The 22,308-nt window shown below is 35.2% G+C and overlaps 1 protein-coding gene across 1 annotated transcript; it reads left to right on the top strand.

The window, feature by feature from the left end:
* Positions 1-1,573: 1,573 nt before the first annotated feature.
* Positions 1,574-2,200, top strand: LOC145816032 (zinc finger BED domain-containing protein DAYSLEEPER-like). The gene has a single exon (XM_082912267.1). It carries the CDS (start codon positions 1,574-1,576, stop codon positions 2,198-2,200), a length of 627 nt encoding a protein of 208 aa, XP_082768393.1.
* Positions 2,201-22,308: the final 20,108 nt, after the last annotated feature.

Raw genomic sequence — 22,308 nt, forward strand, 5'->3', positions numbered from 1 at the left:
AATAACTCAAAAATACTAAAAAAAATGAGAAACCAAGTAACCCTAAGCTAAATCACAATATCACGGCTAGGGCTATGCATAATACCGCCAAAACCACACTGAGTTACTCCGAACCACATCGAACTGCTCAAAATTTCAGCTCCGGCGGATGGGTGGGAGGACCAGCACTTGCGGGTCGGCGCGTGTGGCGGGTGAAATTTCCCAAACTGAATGTCAACCCGACTCGACCAGCATATGTTTCAAAAAAAAAAAAAAAATCAACTGTTATATCCTCACATACGCACACACACAATAATTCCTCCATTAAACCTAATACCCACACATTTCAATTTCATCTCATTCATCACATACACTCATTGCCGTTGCTCTGCATTTTACATCGACTCACACACACACTACACAGATTCATCACCATTGTTGTGCCGATCGGCTCACCGCAGGTCGCCTATCCTCACCGCCGTTGTTGGTTTCTCCTTCCCTTGCCGATCGGCTCACTGCTGGTTTCTCGTCGTCGTCGTCAGTACTCTCGCTACGCTCTCTCGCTCCCTCTCTCTCAATGCTCTCTCTGTCTCTTTTTTTTCACTCTCTCTCTCTGTTCTATAGACATATATACTGCTCTATATATATATATATATCTTATATCTCTTATATATCCTGTTCATATCTTGATTCATTCAATTTATAGTGTTGAAAACACAATAAATAGGGGACATTAAATTTGTTAGTTTTTTTTATTTTTTTATTTTTAATTTTTAAATTTGAATTGTTAACAAGAAACATATATTCAAATTTGCTTAGAATTAACTACATTGAAACCATTGCAATACTATTTTATTTGTTGGAAATAATCATTATTTTATATGTATATTTAATATTTATTGAATATATAACATATATTAACAATAATATTTGAATTGATAAATTTTAACCCATATTGTCTCTTAAAAATCAATACAAAAATATTAAATCTCACTATTTTAATTAATAAAAATTAAATTAGAACAACATATGAACTAGCCCTAAACTTACCAAATAATTTTCCGAATTTTTGGCACTCAAGTTTAGGTGTCATTTTTGTACTCAAGCTAGCTATCACTAATTAATGGCTTGTTTGGTTGATATGCTCTGCATCTCTCAAATTACTTTTGCTGATTAACTCCACTTTCTCATGCCATAAAGGCTCTTATCAAGAATTAACTTGCCAATTGAAATAAAGACATATGATTGCAGTAGGCAACAAGTTAGTTTATAAGAAACTTTCTTTCTTTATCATTTTTTCTAACATAGTGGATAATATATATATATATATATATATATATTAATCATTTGCATCAAACAAATCAAGAAAAGTATTGTGTTGGAAGTAATTTGAACATTTGTCCAAAACATAACCAATCAGTGTGCTAAATTCTTGAACCTGGGCAGATTTTCACAAAATCTTTCATAAATTCATCCAAACCATAAATTGATCTAACAATAGTAATTTTTATCTATATGTGCTCTCCCTCTTTTGTTTATAATTTTTATTTATTTACTTATCATTCATATAAATTTTTTATCTTTATAATAGTGAATGGATGAGGAAAATACAAATGCTGGTGGAAACCCTCCTACACTAACTGTAGAATCAACCAATGTTGCTAGTTCTACCACTACCACAATGCCTGCCAAAAATTCTAGTAAAACTCGTCCATGCCCTAGTATTAATTTAGATAAAAAGAAATCTGAAGTTTGGGAACACTTCACTTTACTTGATAATTGTGAACCTGATAAACCTAGGGCTGCTTGTAATTACTGTGGTAAGGATTATGGTGCTCGTGGAAAACAAGATGGGACTAGTAATATGTGGAACCACCTTAAGCATCAATGTATGAAGTCTCCTATTAGGCAAGTGGACAAAAAACAAAAAACGCTCTCTTTTGTTAAAAAAGAAGGAGAGGAAAAGGAACATGATGGTCGAAGGATTAGATCTCTCAAAGCAGTAGGGTATGATGAAAAACTTTGTAGAGAAGCACTAACAAAGATGATTATAATTGATGAATTACCTTTTAGGCATATGCACAAGGAAGGGTTTAGAAATTTTTGTTTAGTTATGGAACCTAAGTTTCCTGTCCCTTCTCACACTACTATTGCTCATGATTGTTTGAACTTATTTCTTGATGAAAAGCAAAAATTGAAGAAAGTTCTAAGGAAACAATGAGTATGCCTAACCACTGACACTTGGACATCAATTCAAAATCTAAATTATATGTTTGTCATCGGCCATTGGATTGATAATGATTTGAATTTGCACAAAAGAATTCTTAGTTTTGGTATAGTTCCTAATCATAAGGGTGAGACAATTGGCAAACAATTAGAAAAATGCTTGCAAGACTGGAGGATTGATAAGATTTTCACTATTACAGTTGATAATGCAAGCTCTAATGATAGTGCTATTGCATTTTTGAAGAGAAGAACGAAAGATTGGCCTTCCACTATGTGAGAACCAGAATATACAAATCAGACAAATAGTTAAATAATAATAATTTTACAATCCCAAATATTTTGTTTATTAATCTTTAAGTGAAAATTAAATATTTGGAAGGTCTTTTAATTAATTTTAAAACCTAAAATAAATTTATGGTGAAAGTCTTTAATTTAAGGAAAAATTACTGGTAAATCCCATTTTGGGAAATGTTAGTCCATTTAGTCCTACATGTTTTCTTATAAACCAAATAGTCCTTTTTATTTTTGGTAGGTGTTATTGATTTGATTTTGTGATATTAGAGTTTACTTGTATGCCCTTTGGTTGAGATTCGATTTTGATGTTTGTTTGGATTGTGGGTAAGGTGTGGGCTAACATTTCTATATTTTTTAGGGATTTGGTGGTGTGATTTGGGGGTATTTGTTTATGTTACTTACATAGGGGTGTCATTGTTGGTGTTCAATCATTTGTGATTCTCTGAAGAGGGTGTGCTGGGTCTACGTGGTGTTCATACTAGGGTTCAGTGCAAGAGGGGCTATGTGATTTTTAACAGGTGGTTTTTCTTTTCTTTTCTTTTCTTTTCTTTTTTTTTTTTTTTGCAGATGTGATTTTTCACATTCAGTTTTTTTTGTTGTTTGTGGTTTCATAATGATGTTTGTGATTTGGCCTGGGGTTGTCGTCTTTACAGTGGAAGCATTGTAGAACATCAGTTTTATGTTCTTTCCAAATGTTATGGATCATTTTACAATTGTTTTTTGGTGGTTGGTAACTGCAATGTTACTTGTAAGTTCATATGATGTTGGCAGAATGGAAATATTACATTGTGTGGGTTTGTAACATTCCAAATGTGGTGGACCATTTTACAACTAGGTTTGTGGTGTCGGGAAATTGCAGTGTTCTTTGTAAATTAATATGATGTTTATAATAAATACAATGCATTGTGTGGGCTTGTAATTTTAATCGTTAATTTATTTTATATGGTGGGTGTTGTAACATTTGAATAATTTGTTAATGTGGGATTGAATATTAGAGTATCAACATTGCTAAATGTGAACTTTCAATCACACAGAATCAGGATCTCATTCACTAACATTGGGATAGCAACCCAGAATTTTACATTACATCTCGACCGTTTTGTTCGGAATGGAGAGAAAACATTAAAAAAAAAAAGGCTATAGTAAGCTTTTGGCCATTTTGGTCACTATAACATCACTAAAAACTCACATTTACAGTCTACCAAAAAACAGGGCACGTTTTAATTGTATAGGTATATATGTAATTAACATTTAAAAAGGACTTGTCAGTCTACAAAATAAAAGGTAGGATCAAATGGTTCAACTTATTAATATTTGGGATTTATTAGTGCTTTCCCCTTAATTTAAAGGCAAGATTTATTATTTTTAAAAAAAATGAGTGACAAATTAGTAAGCATATTTTGATATAATAATATTTGTAAGTTATTTAAATTAATTGAGAGAGAATAAAATAAAACAAAAGATAATAAATTAGAGCCATATGGTTAGATATATATATATATATATATATACATATATAAAGGATAATAAAACCCTAATTCTTATGTTATTGTTTCCCACAACTTTCGGAGCAGCAGTGAGAGGTAAAGAGAGGGACAGAGACGTCTAGGCTTATTGGGTCAAAAGTGCTGAAAATTGTTGAGTTTTGTGGTGGCCATTGGCAAGGTAAATTCCTTATTTTATTTATTCCCTCACTATCTTTTTCTTCTTCTTGTGAGTTTTTGCGTAGTTGATGGGTCAAATCGGAAGTAGGTACATGTGTTGGGCATGGCTATGAAATATTTGGCAGATTGGGATAGTGTTTTGAGTATAATCATGCAAAATCTTAAAGCAAATTAAGGAGCTAAAGGCGTTGGATAAGAATTTTGCATAAAATCACAAACTTTAAAAATCGAGTAACCATATCAAACGAATGAATTTGAACTAAAATTTTTACAGTAGATTAATTACATATTGAATTGCATATCTGAATTTTTTCATAATTTTTGGAAGTTAAAATCCATATAAACTGATGCGTTTAACCTGTCCAGAAAACTAGTTTTAAACAATAAGTTCGGGAGTGTTGTTCTCTTTGGGTATAAATCCAAAAATTATCAAATCAGCATCATTAGAACCGGTTACGAGTCTAGTTTCTAGTTTCATACGTTTTTGGCCTTGCATTGATTGCTCATGTATACTAAGAGAACCATTAATTTCTTTAAAGTGCTACAGAAAATAACCTGTTTAGATATAATTAATTGTAGATAATTATTTTGATAAGCAAATGAAGTGAAACCATTTGGGTTTGAAACTTAGATATATTAGTTGATATCTTGAGGGTTTTAGAATTTTTTCGAACAACGTGGAGTGGATTTTTAATTTTCAAAGTTAGCGAATAGATTGAAAAAACTTGTTTAAAACTCTATTTTATCTTAAAGCCACTTTTAGTTAAGTTTCAATCGGAACCCATGTCTTGGGTGATTTTAGACCTTGAAGACCATGAACTTAGATAATATTTAAGAGTAGCGGTGAGTTGGGTTGAGCCGTGTTAGTGCGCTTTAAGTTTAAGGTTACTTAGTTTCTATTTTTTAGTATTTTTAAATTAGTAGTGACGTATAGTTTTTATACTTGGTTCAGGTCACTAGTTGGACTTTCATACTCTATTCAAGAATTATATTATTTCGTTTTTAGGTGAGTAGTTTCATGACACATATTTTTATAAATGTACCCCTACCTCGAACTGTTGGAAAATTAAATTGTTGTTTCAGGACTAAACTGTTTTGATAAATTATTATATTATCAATGGAATAAAATTATTTCTGAAACATGTGTGAACTTAGCATACTGCAAACTATTTGTTTTGGTCTCATGTTTATAATGATGAACTACCATGTTTTGCGAAACTGATGTGCATTGATTATTGGGACCATATGTGTATTTAGTCCAGGAAAATTATTCCACTGTGTGTGGTGACTCTGGCCACTAAGGAACAGATCCGGGTTGGGCTGTGATGACTCTAGTGCTCAACGATTGTAAGGAAAAGACCTAGATTAAGCTAGGTGACCTTCAATCGGATTGTCTTAGAGAAAAGGCCCAGGTTGCCACCCTGAGGATGACTCTTAGTTTGGTATTGGATCCAACGGGGCTTATAGCCTTGAGAACTATGTGGCATATTATTTGTTATTTCTTGTTACCCAAAAAATTATTGGTGCTCATGTTGTAATCTGTTTTAAGTGAAAAATCTCTTTTGTCATGTTCTTGAGAGACATGAATATTTTAATTGCTGAACTGTGGAACCTTCTCTTTGAAACAGATTGTCTTTACCAAAATGTATACCAATCTAGTTTCTGTGATATATATCTTATTTTGGAATTGAACCCTGTTTTCAAAACTGTATTTACTATCCATGTTGCTACTCACTGAGCTATCAGCTGATTTAGTTGTTTATCATTTCCAGGTGTCAGAAGGACTTAGAGTGGACTCATGGCATAGTGGGGACTCGATTGCATGGACCTCTAGGACATTCATTTATTTTGCTTTAGATTGTTATGTCAAGGTTGTACATATTAATTTTTATTTTTATTGAGGTTTATTTAGGATTATTTTGATATGTGGGCTGTTTATATCCCATATGTTTGGATGGTATTGATTACGGTTGGTTTTTCCGTTTATACTTTGTGGTATGTCACTGGATTGAGTTTGGTTATTTATTATTGGACTATTGTTTAGTTGTTCAATGTGATTATGGATTCGTGTTTAGGCTTACGCGTGCCTTGGGCTAAGGCCCTGTGGGCCACGGCCGGTCATACCCGGGTTTGAGGTGTGACACACTATCTTGGCAAATGAGTTTTTGCATATGAGATGTTGTGCACACATAGTGAATTTAATTGTTTGTGATGGTTTAAAAGAACAAAATCACTCAATTGCCAAGATTCGAAAAGCTGTGAAATATGTAAAGTCATCTCCAGTTAGTCTACAAACTTTTAAAAATTGTGTAGAGCATAAAAAGATTACTTGTAAAAGTTTGCTATGCCTTGATGTTCTAACAAGGTGGAATTCCACCTATTTGATGTTGGAGGTAGTCGAGAAATTTCCAAAAGCTTTTGAGTGTTTAGAAGAGGATGACCCACGATTCAAGTTATTTTTCATGGACAATGATGATGAAAATGAGAATACAAATGAGAATGATGGTGGAAGAGGCAAAGGGAAAGGAAAAATATTCATTTCATAGCCTAAAGAAGAAGATTGGGAGGTAGCTAGAGTCTTTGTGAAATTTTTAAGACTTTTTTATCATGTAACTTTGCAACTTTCAGGGTCTTTGCATGTGACATCTAATGTTTTTTTTCATCAACTTGTATCAGTGCAATCTAAATTAGTTCAATTGAGTAAAAGTGGAGATGCAGTGTTGAGTAACATGGCTGATAAGATGAGATTGAAATACGACAAATATTGGGAGAATCTTGATAATATCAATTTCTTGTTATATGTTGCCATTGTGTTAGACCATCGCTACAAGTTGACATATCTTAAGTTTTCATTCAATAAAGTGTATGAAAATGACAAGGTAGAAATTAGTGGCGAGGGTGAAGGCAACATTGGAGCGCTTGTTTGATCATTATGTTGAGAAGAACAATGTTGGTAATGTTGTATGCAAGTCAAGCTCCTCAAGTGATGGAAGTTGATGAAGAGGAAGAGGAAGATCCCATGACACTCTTTGCCTCTCAATATATTAACCATTTGGAGTCGAAAAAAAGTATGGAGAACAATTAGAGTTGGAAAAATATTTGGTTGATGATTGTGTAGACCCAAGAGTTCCAAACTTTGATATTTTGAATTGGTGGAAGGTTAATGGCAATAAGTATAATGTTCTCTCTCTAATAGCAAGAGATGTGTTGGTTGTCCCAATTTCTACAGTGGCCTCTGAGTCAGCTTTTAGTACTAGTGGACATGTGCTTGATCCATTTAGGAGTTCTTTGACGCCAAAGATGGTGGAGGCTCTAATTTGTGCACAAAATTGGTTACGGTCTTCATCAATTCCAATCAATCTTAGAGAATGTATGGATGATGTTGAACAACATGAAGAAATTGAGTTAAGTAATTTTTTTGATATGTGTTTATTTTAAAAATATTATCCAATATTGATTTTAGCTTTTATGTAATTTTGAATAACATCAAAAAAAAATTATTTTTCAGAATTTTTTTCATCATCTACTACACAAGAAACAACTATTGTTGAGGACTAATATTTCTCCAAGTTAGTTTGGTTTTAAAGTTCTTGAGGTTAGACTTAATTCTTACTCTTGAATATTATTTTGTTATAATTTTTTATTTTTTATTTTTTATTTTTATAATGATTTTGATGATAGTTTTTTTGTTATTTACTTATGTTTTCTTTGCTTATGTCCACAGATAAATGAAGTTTTTGGAGTTTGGTTGAAGCAATTGTAAAGGTTTGAAGTTATTGTGGAATTTGATGAGTAGATTAATTTTTTTGAATTTTTGGATTGTTTGTGGGCTTTGATTAACTTTTCAGAAATTTACTTTTAGAACTATGTTTGATGTTGGACTTAGATTAACTTTTGAACTTTTGGATTGTTTGTGCACTTTGATTAACTTTTTAGAGCTTTTTTTAGAATTATGTTGGATGTTGTATGAACTATGTTGGATTGTTTGTGAACTATGTTGAACCTAGATTAATTTTAGAACTTTTTTTTGAACTTTTTCTAGTATTTATTGTCTTGTTAAATTGTTGTTGTATAATTTATTTAAAGTGTTGGATTTTTGGTTTACTAGTTTGTTAATGTTTAATATTACATTTCATGAATATTTTAATTTTGACTATTTCAGTTAATTCATAAATTAGATTTTTTTACTCTTTGATTCAAGTTTTACAATTTGAATTATATTTTTTATAAACCGCCAATCCGCCTGAACCGCCAAAGCAAAGCCGTCATTATTTGCCAACCGAACTGCCGGTTTTTGATAAGAAAAATGACAAATTTTAATGACATTTTTATCAATCCGCCACCCACCATACAGTTTCTATTTTTCTCTTAAACCGCACCGACCTGCACCGCTCACACCTCTAATCACGGCTCAATCCAACTCACCGTTACTATTAAATAATACCTAAGTTCATGTTTTTCAAGGTCTAAAACTACCCAAGGCACAGATTCAGATCGAAACTTACTTAAAAGTAACTTTAAGATAATACAGAATTTTAAACAAGTTTTCCCAATTCATTCGCTCAATTTGAAAATTAAAAACCCACTCCACACTGTTAGAAAAATTCCAAAACCCTTCTGATATCAACTAATATATCTTAAGTTTCAAACCCAATTGGTTTTACTTGACTTATAAAATTAATAATATCCAAACAGGTTGCTTTCTGTAGCATTTTAAAGAAATTAATGGTTCTCTTAGTATACCCGAGCAATCAATGCAAGGCCAAAAATGTAAGAAACCAGATTCATAATTGGATCTAATAATGCTAATTTGATAATTTTTAGATTTATACCCAAAGAGAATGACACTTTTGAAGTTAGTGTTTTGTACTAGTTTTCTACACAGATTTGAACGCATCAGTTTATATGGATTTTGACAACTAAAATTATAAGAAAATTTTGGTATGCAATTCATTATTTAATTAAGTTATTGTAAAACTTCCAGTTCAAAATTCATCCATTTGATATGGTTTCTTGATTTTTAAAGTTTGTATTTGTGTGCGGAATTTTTAGACTACAATTTACACCACTACGTTGCACTCTCACAATCCAACCCATTACCACCCAAACACACCTTCAGCCCTTTACGTTGCCAAAGACACACATGCAAGCCTCCAAATAACCTCTGTACACATGCCATACACTATACATGGGCACATTATTTTTGTTTCTCTCATGGTACTTTAAGAATAACCAAAATTGTGCCAAACGGCACATCACAATTGTCACACCCCAACTCCGGGCATGACCGGCCGTGGCCCACAGGGACTAAGCCCAAGGCACACGTAAGCCTTAAACACGAACCCAAAATCACAAAAAATAAAGGTAACGATAGCCCAGAAATAAATAAATCAAAACCTAATCTACTGACATGTCACAAGTATAAATGGTAAAACCAACCACAACCAACTTCCAAAAATATATATTAAATGGGACACAAACTGCCCACAAAATAAAATAATTCCAAATCAAACCCAACCACAATGTATACACAAAACTCGACATAACAAGCTAAAACAAAATAAATGAATGTCCTAGAGGTCCATGTAATTGAGTCCCCGCTATGCCATGAATCCACTCTAAGCCTTTCTAACACCTAGAAGTGATAAACAACTAACTCAACTGATAGCTCAGTAAGTAGCAACATGGATAGTAAATATAGTTTTGAAAACAGGGTTCAATTCCAAAATAAGATATATATCACAAAACTAGATTGGCAAACAGTTTGGTAAAGACAATCTGTTTCAAAAAAAAGGTGCCACAGTTCAACAGTTAAAATACTAATGGCTCTCGAGAGCATGATAAATGACATTTTTCACTTAAAACAGATTACAACATGAACACCAATAATTTTCTGGGTACCAAGAAAATAACAAGTAATATGCCACAAAGTTCTCAAGGCTATAAGCCCCATTGGATCCAATGCCAAACTAAGAGTCATCCTCAGGGTGGCAACTTGGGCCTTTTCTCAAAGACGATCCGATTGAAGGCCACCTAGCTTAACCTAGGTCTTTTCCTTACAATTGTTGAGCACTAGAGTCATCACGGCCTAACTCGGATTTGTTCCCTAGTGGCCAGAGTCACCACACACAGTGGAATAATTTCTCTAGACTAAATACACAGATGGTCCCAATAATCAATACACATAAGTTTCGCAAAACATGGTAGTTCATCATTACAAACATGAGACCAAAACAAATAATTTACAGTATGCTAAGTTCACACATGTTTCAGAAATAATTTGATTCCATTGATAATATAATAATTTATCAAAACAGTTTAGTCATGAAACAACAATTTAATTTTCCAACAGTTTAGGGTAGGGGAACGTTAATAAAAATATGTAGCATGAAACTACTCACCTGGAAATGAAATAATGTAATCCTCGAATAGAGTATAAAAGTCCAACTAGTGCCCTAAACCAAGTATAAAAACTACACGTCACTACTAATTTAAAAAAACTAAAGAATAGGAACTAAGTAACCTCAACTAAAGTGCACTAACACGGCTCAACCCAACTCACCATTACTCCTAAATATTACCTAAATTCATGTTCTTCAAGGTCTAAAATCACCCAAGACATGGGTTTCGGTCGAAACTTAATTAAATGTGACTTTGAGATAAATTAGAATTTTTGATAGGTTTTCCCGAACTGTTCACTAACTCTGAAAATTAAAAAAACAACTCTACACCATTCTAAAAATTGTAAAACCTTCCTGATATCAACTAATATATTCTAAGTTTCAAACCCAAATGGTTTCACTTGATTTGCTTATCAAAATAATTATCTACAATTAATTATATCTAAACAGGTTGTTTTCTGTAGCACTTTAAAGAAATTAATGGTTCTCTTAGTATACATGAGCAATCAACGCAAGGCCAAAAATGTACGAAACTAAACTCGTAACCGGTTCTAATGACGCTAAGTTGATAATTTTCGGATTTATACCCAAAGAGAACAACACTCCCGAACTTACTGTTTAAAAACAGTTTTTTGTACAGATTTGAATGCATCAGTTTATATGGATTTTGACTCCCAAAAATTATGAAAAAAAATCAGATATGCAATTCAATATGTAATTAATCTGCTATAAAAATTTCAGTTCAAAATTCATTCATTTGATATAGGTTCTTTTTTTTAAAGCTTGTGATTATGTATAGAATATTTGGACTAAAAATTACACCATTCATTACACATGAATTTAACGTCTCAGATTTCTTAGCAATATATATATACACACAAATTACATAAACCTACAACCTCGCCATGGATGAATAAAATAATTATAGAATAAGGATCAAGAACAAAAAAAGAAGAGAAGAAAACCTAGGAGGGCTATCCCTTGATGATCACACACAGCACAACACACTCAATTCCATCCATAATTAGTTGCAACCTTTTGTTTCTCTTCTCTCTCACGGCTGCTGCTGCTGCTAGGGAAATTGTTAGAAGAGCTAGGGTTTTGTTTTGCTTTTATTTTATACTAATGGTTGGGTACACCTAAAGCATGTGTAGGTCAAATAGATAAATAAATATACAAAATATATGTATAAGTTATATGCAACTCAAATGGTAAAAGCTTTATTTATTAATTTTGTGGTCTAGAGTTCAAGTCACACCCGCTTCTCTATTTTTTTTTAAATAATAAATTTTGCTTCTAAATTAAAGACTTTCACCATAAATTTATTTTAGGTTTTAAAATTAGTTAAACGACCCTTCAATAATATTTAATTTGCACTTAAAGATTTACAATAAAATATTTGAGATTATAAGATTATTATTATTTAATTATTTATTAAATCTTTATATTCGGCTTCTTACAACAATCAAGAAAGAAGGAAAAAAAAGATGTAGAAGAAGAGAGAAAACAATTAAAGAATTAGTCTACCTTGAAGAATTTGCTATAGATTCTGACGGACCCTAGTGACAACCCAACACAGCTTCTTTTTCTTTTAATCTTACAGCTAATGCAGCATACATTATACTAGGGTTTTGTTTTTCTTTATATATATAATTAACAACCCCTCTTATTTATTTATTTATTTATTTATTTATTTATTATTATTATTATTATTATTATTATTATTATTATTATTATTATTATTATTAGCCTTTAAAATTGTGGACTTCCATAACGAATACATTAAAATTAATTAAAATACCGTCCAATAGTATCTAATTTGTACTTTAAGATTCACAAGTAAAATATTTGAGATTGTAAAATTATTATTATTTAATTATTTATTTTAATTTCATATTCGGGTTCTCACAATGTATATTGTCCATTTTAGAATGTATTGAATAAAATTGTTTTGGCTATCAGTAGAAGAAAGCACTGCTTGTTGTAGAAATTATATGAGAACTAAGTTGATTGAAACCAGTATGTTCATGCATTGCATTTATTCAAATGTTTCATACTCATGCATTGAAGAGGGTTATTTTGATAAAAAAAAATATGTGAATACCTTAGTGATCTAGATAGGGGATGTGGGTTGTGGTATTTATGTTAGCCTTTGTATCCTTGGTGAAAGTCCAGAAACTCGCATAGTTAGGTGTCGAATCCTTCTAGATAATACCGATAAAATGGTTATTGGTAGTAGTGCTTGTATAGCCTATTTGCAAACAAGTACCTAGAAATTCTCAGCGTGCGTATTTACTGCCCTATTTCTATTTTGAATGAATGGTTTTAAATACATATAACTTGTGATTAAACCACTGGTATTGCATTAGTTTTTGTTAGGACCCTTTGTTGTCAAATGCCATGGATCAAAACCAAGGTTGTAACATGTTTTAATTTTCCAGTTTTTCCAGTTTTGGTCTTCCCGCTCGAGCGGAGAAAGTGACGCTCAAGCGGGGTTTGCTCACTCACAGCATCTCTGTCAAGCCTGCAAATATACTGGATGGTGTGATTCGATGCTCGAGCGTGGACCTTATATGAATCACGGAATAAGCAATCTCCGCTCGAGCTGGAAATCCCACGCTTGAGCGGACTACGCGATCTCAGATTCTATATATTCGCATGTTGGGTCAACTTTAGGATTACTTCTTCTAGATCTTGTTTAAGGTTTTTTAGGGTTTTGTTTGAAGTTTTCTTCTGGAGATTTTGGTGAGTTTTCCATGATTTTTTTAGAAGGTTTGTAACCTATGATCTAAGATACAACGATCAAGGTGTTTGGTTATTCATAATCAAGAGAGTTATTTTTCGGTAGATTCTGAAGATTCAAACGTAGAGTTTCAAAGGCGTTTGATTCTGTACGTAGTCGTTAATTCGACAAGTGAAGTTTTGGATTCAACTTCAGGTTGATCAGTTCCGAGATGAAGGCTTGGTGAAAAAGTTACAGAAGGTGTGAAGACAAATTGACTAAGTTGGATAATTTGTGTATTATCTTTGTAATCTTTCTTTTTTCAGTAGTGGATTGATTAGTGGCGTTTCGTCCGTCGTTTTTTATTACAATTGAAGGTTCTTCAATTGGGATTTTTCCACGTAAAAATCGTTTGTGTCGATTTATTGTTTATTCTGAAAAACAACAATCTAAATCACTTTCGTAAGTGCTTGATGATTTAGATTGCGTGTTTTGAATAATTGGGATTTGGAATATTTTAATCTTGATCTAATCACAAATCACTTGGGATTTTCAATTGGTATCAGAGCGGGTCACTCTTTGTTTTTATCAAAACTATAGGAGTGTGATTTTGTGTGACTAGTGTCATGGATTCTATTCGTGAAGATAACTCGACCCATAGACCTCCTTTACTCGATGGTACAAACTATTCTTATTGGAAAGCTCGTATGAGAGCGTTTTTAAAATCTATCAATGAAATAGTTTGGCACTCCGTGATCTATGGGTGGAGTGAACCTATTGTCACCGTTGATTGTATTGATATTCCTAAACCCCTTGATAAATGGGACACATCCGATTACCAAAACTCGAGTTGGAATAGTGAAGCTCACAACTCCCTCTTTTGCTCCGTCACACTTGAAGAATTTTGTCTTATTTGCACGTGTGAGGTAACAAAAGAGGCTTGGGACATTCTTGAAACGATTCACGAAGGTACTATCTCTGTCAAAAGGTCAAAACTTCAACGTCTCACCTCCGCCTTTGAAACCCTTTTTATGAGCAATGATGAGACGTTTGATGATTTCTATGCAAAACTTAGTGATATCGTGAATTCTTGTTTCACACTCGGTGAAAAAATCCCTGAAGCTAAAGTTGTTGGAAAAATTTTTGAGGTCTTTACCCAAGAGGTTCCAATCAAAAGTGACATCCATCGAGGAGGCTCAAAATGTTGATACCCTCAAGCTTGATCAGTTGGTTGGAAACTTGCAGACTTATAAAGCCCACCAGATTTCAAAAAAAAAAAAAAAGATAGTGTGGCTTTCACTAGTGCTCATGAGACTGCAAAAACTCCGGAGACTGAATTTGATTTAGAGTCTGAGATGACGGCTATATTTACTAAACAGTTTAAAAAAAAAATTGAAGAAAAAAAAGCCTAATTTCAGAGACCCTATTTCAAAAGATAAGAGTAATGAAAAACCCAAAACTTTTCCACCAAAACTTGCTCCAAAAACTGAAAAGAAGATTGTAAAAGGGCAAGGGGTCAAGTGCTATGAATGTCAAGGGTTTGGTCATATTGCCTTTGAATGCCCTTCGAAAAAGAATCGAAAGAAAGTAGACACTTTGACTTGGGACGATGAAAGCGGGTCGGAGCAAGAACCCGAAGAACCTGAATCTGGAAAAGACGGGGATAGTGCTTTCATGGCATTTTGGTCCACTTTCACTTAACCTCTTCCAAAGCCAGTGGAATTAGCTCGTGGTCAGAACCTGCATCATGCTCCCACCTTTGATGGGAGTAACTACCTGTATTGGAAGATCAGAATGAGGGCTTTTCTGAGAGCTTTTGATCCAGAAGGCTGGCAGGCCATTGAAGAAGATACAGAAAGTGCTGACAATCCCAGCAATCAGAGATCCCTGATTACTATTCGTGGAGCAATTTCTGATGAAGAACAGCAACGGGTTGCTCACTGCGCAAAGACTAAAGATGCATGGGAAATTCTGAGCCAATTTCATGAAAGAGGAGATTCACCTTCACCACCATCCAGCAACTTTTCTGCCTGAGTTGCCCGACTGGATGAGGTCAAGAAGAATGAGGAGCAAAAAGATGATGATGAAACATCAACATCAGAAGACAATGAAGAGATTAATGGTGATGAACTACAACAAGCTTACGAAAAGCTTTACGAGGAATTTCTGAATTTGTCGAAAATCAACGACAAACTCTCTCTCAAGCTCAAAGCATGTGAAAGTGAGAATGTCAAGCTAAAAGGAGAACTTGTAGCAACAAAACAGGATGTCATCAAGATCTCAAGTGACAGGCAAGACTTATGTGGAAAACTTATATCCTGTGAAACTGAAAGGAATGAACTTCTGAAAGTGTATTCCACATGTGAAGAGAAGCTTCAAAGCCTAGAGCTGTCACAAGCTACATTGGAAGAGATAGTCTGTCAGAAAGATGAAGAACTCCGCATTGCTAGAGCCACAATTGCTATTTGGAACAAAGGTTCCAAATCTTTAGAAGACATCCTCGGGTCTTAACAAATGGGGCGTGACAAAAATGGGCTAGACTATGGTGCGACAGCTCACAAGGGACAGGCCTCTACTTCACATGACCTGAAGACTCAAGCAAAGGGAAAGTTGAAGGTAGACCAGGGTGATCCCTCTCTTCATCTACCTAAAGGGGGTAAAATCAACAAAAGGGAGGTAAAACCTATTTTTATTTGTCATCACTGTGGTAGGTATGGCCACATTCGTCCCTATTGCTTTGAATTGTTTGGTAAGGTGTCTCAAAAGGGTAGAAATTCGAATACTTTTTGGGTTAGGAGACAACCTTACATGTCTAGGCGGAATACCTAGATTCTTGAGGGTGCTCACAACGCCAAGACATTTACCAAGACCAAAAAGATTTAGGTGAGAAAAGATGATTTGACTTGTTTCATTGTTCACACTGCTCTAAAAGCACGTGACTCACACATGTGGTATCTTGATAGTGGGTGCTCTCGTCATATGTCTGGTAACAAATCCTACTTCACCTCTCTTGAAAAATATGAAAGAGGAATTGTTACCTTTGGAGATAGCGGCACTTCTAGAGTCATTGGTAAGGGCTCTATAAGTGTTGCTGGTCTTCCCAAGCTTGAAAATGCCTTACTTGTTGAAGGTCTTAAAGCAAATATTTTGAGCATTAGTCAAATGTGTGATTCCCATCATGAAGTATTGTTTTCAAAAAATAAATGTGATTTTTTGGATAAAAAGGGAAATGCTGTCTTGTATGGGGTTCGTACATCTGATAACTGCTATGGGATTGTTACTACTAATGATCTCACTTGTCACTATGCCATCATAAGTAACATTAATTTGTGGCATCAAAGATTAGGTCACATGAATTTCAAAGACCTAACTAAGATAGCCAACAAAGAGCTTGTGAGAGGAGTACCTAAACTGGGTAAGAATCTGAACCATGTGTGTGGACCATGTCAACTTGGAAAGCAGACCCGTGCCCCTCATAAAAAGGTGAACATCTTTACAACCAAATGTCCTCTTGAATTGGTTCACATGGATTTAATGGGTCATACGCGCACTAAAAGCATTGGAGGTAAAAGATATATTTTTTTAAATGTTGATGATTTTACTTGATTTTCGTGGGTAAAGTTTTTAAGGGAAAAATCTAATACGTTTGATGCTTTCGAGGCCTTAGTCCTTAAAATCCAAAATGAACAGGGTGTTTCTAGTGGGCGTATCATAAGAATCCGAACTAATCATGGTCGTGAGTTTGAAAATAGTTCTTTTTCAGATTTTTGTGATATGCATGGAATCAAGCATGAATTTTCTGCACCTATTACTCCACTACAAAATGGAGTGGTTGAGAGGAAGAACAGAGTTGTTCAAGAAATGGCTAGGGTCATGCTCCTTAGTAAGAAACGTCCTCTAAAGTTTTGGGCTGAAGCCCTAAATACTGATGTTTATGTCATAAATAGCATGTATTTAAGGCCCGGCACTTTACAAACTCCATATGAATTGTGGAAGGGATTGAAACCTAATGTAAAATGCTTCAAAACTTTTGGGAGTAAGTGTTACATTTTCAAAGATAGAGTGCCTTTGGGCAAATTTGACTCCCGAAGTAATGAAGGTATTTTTCTAGGGTATTCAACCACTAGTAGTGCCTTTCGTGTCTATAACCTGCGAACTTCTTCTTTAATGGAATCTATCAATATGGTTATAGATGATACAGGTTCCCCTACTCCAGCAACAAATGAGAATGACAATGGTGAGTCTCCAATCTTGGATACTGAACCACAAAGTCAAAGAGAAGTTGAGGTCCAAACACAAGAAGTTGAGACGACACCATCCTCACAGGTAAGTCAAAGTCCAAAGAGTGCACAAAGAAGCATCACTCCTGATGCTTCTGTCACCACAAGTCCTGAATTCAAACCATCATCAAGGGTGAAACTGAATCATCCAACTCAATAGGTGATTGGAAGTGTATCGGATCGAATAAAAACCCGCAGACAGATTCGGGATGAGATATCACATATCTGTTATGTTTCATTAATTGAACCTAAGAATTTCAAAGAGGCCCTGCTAGAAGATAGTTGGGTCAACGCCATGCATGAAGAATTAGGTCAATTTGAACGGAACAAAGTTTGGACTCTAGTTCCCAGACCTAGAGACATGAATGTGATAGGTACCAAGTGGATCTTTAAAAATAAATCTGATGAGAATGGTACTGTGGTTAGGAATAATGCCAGGTTGCTTGCTCAAGGTTACACTCAAGTAGAAGGTGTTAACTATGATGAGACGTTTGCCCCAGTTGCACGTCTTGAATCTAGTCGTATTTTACTTGGTGTTGCTTGTTATCTGGGTTTCAAATTGTTTCAAATGGATGTGAAAAGTGCCTTTCTGAATGGGTACTTGAAAGAAGAGGCATATGTTGAGCAACCAAAAGGGCTTGAGGACCCTAAATGTCCAAGCCATGTTTACAAGTTGGACAAGGCTTTGTATGGGTTGAAACAAGCCCCTCGGGCTTGGTATGATAGACTTACTACCTTTTTTCTTGATAATGACTTTCAAAGGGGTAGTGTGGATAAGACTCTATTTGTGAAACATACTAAGTCTCATATTCTTGTTGCTCAGATTTATGTTGATGATATTGTGTTTGGATCCACTGCTGATTATCTTGTGAAATATTTTTCGGATTGCATGACACATGAGTTTGAGATGAGCATGATGGGAGAGTTGTCTTATTTTTTGGGTCTTCAAATTAAACAGTCTCCTTCAGGTATGTTTGTTTCTCAGTCTAAGTTTGCCAAAAATCTTGTGTCAAAGTTTGGTCTTGAGTCTGCCAAACATGCATGCACTCCCATGAGCACCAGTCTTCACCTTTCCAAAGATTCTTCTGGTACTGATGTTGATCCTACCCTTTATAGGAGTATGATAGGGAGTCTTCTTTACCTCACAGCCAGTTGTCCTGATATTGCTTTCAGTGTAGGTGTTTGTGCCCGTTACCAAGCCAGTCCTAAAGAGTCTCATCTACTTGCTGTCAAACGCATCATTAAATATGTTAATGGGACATTGGGGTATGGGGTTTGGTTTTCTACTGATACTACAGCTGAAATTACTGGTTTTTCTGATGTTGACTGGGCAGGGTGTGCTGATGATAGAAAAAGTACATCTGGGGGGTGTTTTTTCCTTGGGAATAATCTGGTTTCCTAGCATAGTAAAAAGTAAAATGCCATCTCCCTTTCGACTGTTGAGGCTAAGTACATTGCTAAAGGGAGTTGTTGTGCACAAATGCTGTGGATGAAGCAAATGCTTCGTGATTATGGGATCGAACAGGACACTCTCACTCTTTTTTGTGATAACACAAGTGCCATAAACATTTCAAAAAATCCTGTCCAACACTCTCGTACCAAACACATTGACATTCGTCATCATTTTAGTCAAGAGTTAGTGGAAGAAGGCCTTGTTGTTTTGGAACATGTACCCGCTGAGCATCAAAAAGCAGATATTTTTACAAAACCCCTTGATCTTCTTCGATTTGAGTTTCTTAGAAAGACCTTGGGTGTAGTGCTCAGTAACTACGTTGTTTCCTGTTTTTTTTTTATAGTGAGTGTGAGTGATTGGCTTAATGTATACTTGGATGTGTTAATCTCATTGTCATTGAGTCCTGATATCTTTACATCTAAAATTTTATATGAACACTGCTCATGTTGCTTACAAGATCTCATTCGTCCTTGTTCATAGCTCATTCTGAATGCCCATACTCATTTACTTCATGATCTCATTCTGTACACATTCTTGAGATAAACTGTTGTAGAGGTTTCCGCACAAGTGATCAAAGTTCTCTATGGACCACTAACAGTGTTTCTGGTACTTTTTCAGAGGAATTGGCCTATACTAGTATATCATGGGTGATGTTGAGACTCTTAACCATCTACCATCTTTTTTTCACTTCCATGGTTTCTCCCTCAGTTCATTGAAATCTAGGCATTAGGAAAAGGCTACCTCAGAGGCACCAACCAGGCCATCCTTTTTGATTTCATTCTTCTCTGGTTTGGTCTCCATACTCTTGAGCGTGCATGCCACCAGTGAGTGCCCACAAGAAAGAAAAGTTCAAAAACATAAAAAAAAAGAGGGAATCATTGATTGAGGGGGAGCCTCCGCGTTTACTCAACAAATACCCTGTGATTCCTAGTGGTTTAACTTTTCTCTGTGATGGTCCGTTACTCTTGTCGGAGGTCCAGCCATCCAATCACTACGAGGATTAACTCTAGCTCTGTGGCTCTCAAGGATTGCACACACACACACATTCTATTTGTGAGCTCTCATGCGTGTTTTTGAGTTATGCATTCGTATGTTACTTATGACATTGATTAAAGTCTATCTGTTCTGTTCATGATCTAGTGTAACAAATTTTTTTCTACAAGTTTTCAGGACTCATGATTGATGGATTCTTGTATCCTAGCGATATAGTAGTCCACTTGGACTCTCTGCTGATTACAGGTCATCTTAGTTATTTTTTGTTTTTTGTTTTTTTTTTAAAAAAAATTGTCCTCGCTCGAGCGTGGTTTTGAGCCTTGCAACATTTTTGCACTTTGCTTTTCAGTTCTGCGAGGGGTGAATTGGTGCTCGATCGTCCATTTTCGCGCTCTAGCCGGTCTCCGTGTGCTTTGTCACACGCTCGAGCGTTAAAACCCACACTCGAGTGGACTAGTTTGGTTTAAATCTCCCACCTTCGATTCGAGTCCCATTGTTCTTCCTTGGTGACTTCTTGGTGCTCTCCGTGTGTGTGCCCATCTAAGGTATGTCTCTCATCTCTTTCTCCTCTGTTTCTTTTGTCATTCTTCTGTCATTTTGCTTTACTCGTGTTTGTTTTGCTTGAGTTTGGGTTACAGTATGTAGATGGGTCTTGTTTGTTTTTGTTCATCATGTTTAGGGTTATTGATTTGGATATTTTGCTAGTTTTTTTATTTCCATTTGGGGATTTTTTTTGTTACATGTATTGTCCTATGATATTGTGATTACATTTATTGCATTGCCCTAAGGTTATGAGTTCCCCTGTTTTTTTAATATGTTGGCCTAATGTGTATTGCTGGCTGCTTTGTTTACCATGTTACCTATTTGTCATTTTGGGTCCTTTTGAGTCTACATTGTTGCCTCATTGTGTATGTTGCTATATCAAATTGTGATGCTAATGTTTTGTGGTTTCTCTATTGGTTTATGTTTGGTCTTGGGTTGGGGGTTGTTTGTCTTGGTTTAGCCATGTCAACCTTTAAAAGGCGAAAGTCTACTGCCTCTCGTCCCACCTATAACACTGATCGCTTTCCCTCGGCCAAGAAAGCCACATTGTACCGCGAGTCGTATCCCGCCCGCTCCATTCATCTTGAACGTACTGTTCAACCCTCCACATTCGAGTCAATCCCTATCCGTTCACTGTTTGATCCCTTGGGTGGGGACAATGTTCTTTTATTTTTTGGTTCTCAAAACCTATCTTGGGTGCCAGAATTCTATTACAACATGGATAATCTTGACAATATTGGGCCCTCCTTCAAGACTTGGGTCCGGTCTAAATCCATTACTGTTACCACCACCCTTACCCGAGAGCTGTTAGGGATTCCTGAAAGATTTCCCATCTTCTATCCTTTTCCAGTGAGCCTCCTCCAGTTCGTACAGTTCGTGGTCAGCTTCAGTCCTTTGAGAGATCTGTTGCTTCCTGATTTGACCACCTCGAGGGGAGGATGGATATCTTTGAGGCTAGGCTCACAGATCTTGAGACCACAGCTGATACCGATTCAGTGCCTTGGAGGCTTCTTCCCAGTGCATCGAGAAGTCCGTGGCTCAGTCTTCTGCTCAGCTGGCTCAGATTTTGTCTTTACTTCAGATGCGGTCCCAGCCCCCTGCTCCATGATCTTTGTTGTTCTGGTCTGTTTCTCTTATTTTTGATCTCTCCCGAACAAAAAGGGGGAGTGGTATTCAGTTGGTCCACAAATTTTGTTTGGTACAGTTGTTTCCACATTTTCCAGTTGGTACAGTTGTTTTTGGTTTACATTGATGGTACAGTAGTTTTACTTTGGTTTATATCCTTCCTTGGTAAAGTTGGATAACTGTTTGGTATAGTTGGATATGTTGGATATATTTTTTAGATAGCTGTTTTTTTTTAATGGATGGATTTATGTTTTGTTCTTTAATAGGAAAATTGGTGTTGATTGGTATTGTGTGGTTGTTTCTCTTTCAGGGTGATTGTTCAAAAGCTTGGATTTCAGATTTTCATGGATGTTAATGTTGGCTCATAGTTGTTGGTGTTGTTAGTCTTGTTTTTGTGTTTTTGATAGGAAAATTGGTTTAGTGATTTTGTTAGGAAAATTATTTTAGAATTTGTCCGGGATTTCACAAAGGGGGAGATTGTTAGGACCCTTTGTTGTCAAATTCCATGGATCAAAATCAATGTTGTAACATGTTTTAATTTTCCAGTTTTTCCAATTTTGGTCTTCCCGAACGAGCGGGGAAAGTGACGCTCGAGCGGGGTTTCCTCACTCACAGCATCTCTGTCAAG

The sequence above is a fragment of the Camellia sinensis genome, chromosome 2, assembly GCF_055761805.1.
Source record: "Camellia sinensis isolate YWXY chromosome 2, ASM5576180v1, whole genome shotgun sequence".
Taxonomy (NCBI): domain Eukaryota; kingdom Viridiplantae; phylum Streptophyta; class Magnoliopsida; order Ericales; family Theaceae; genus Camellia; species Camellia sinensis.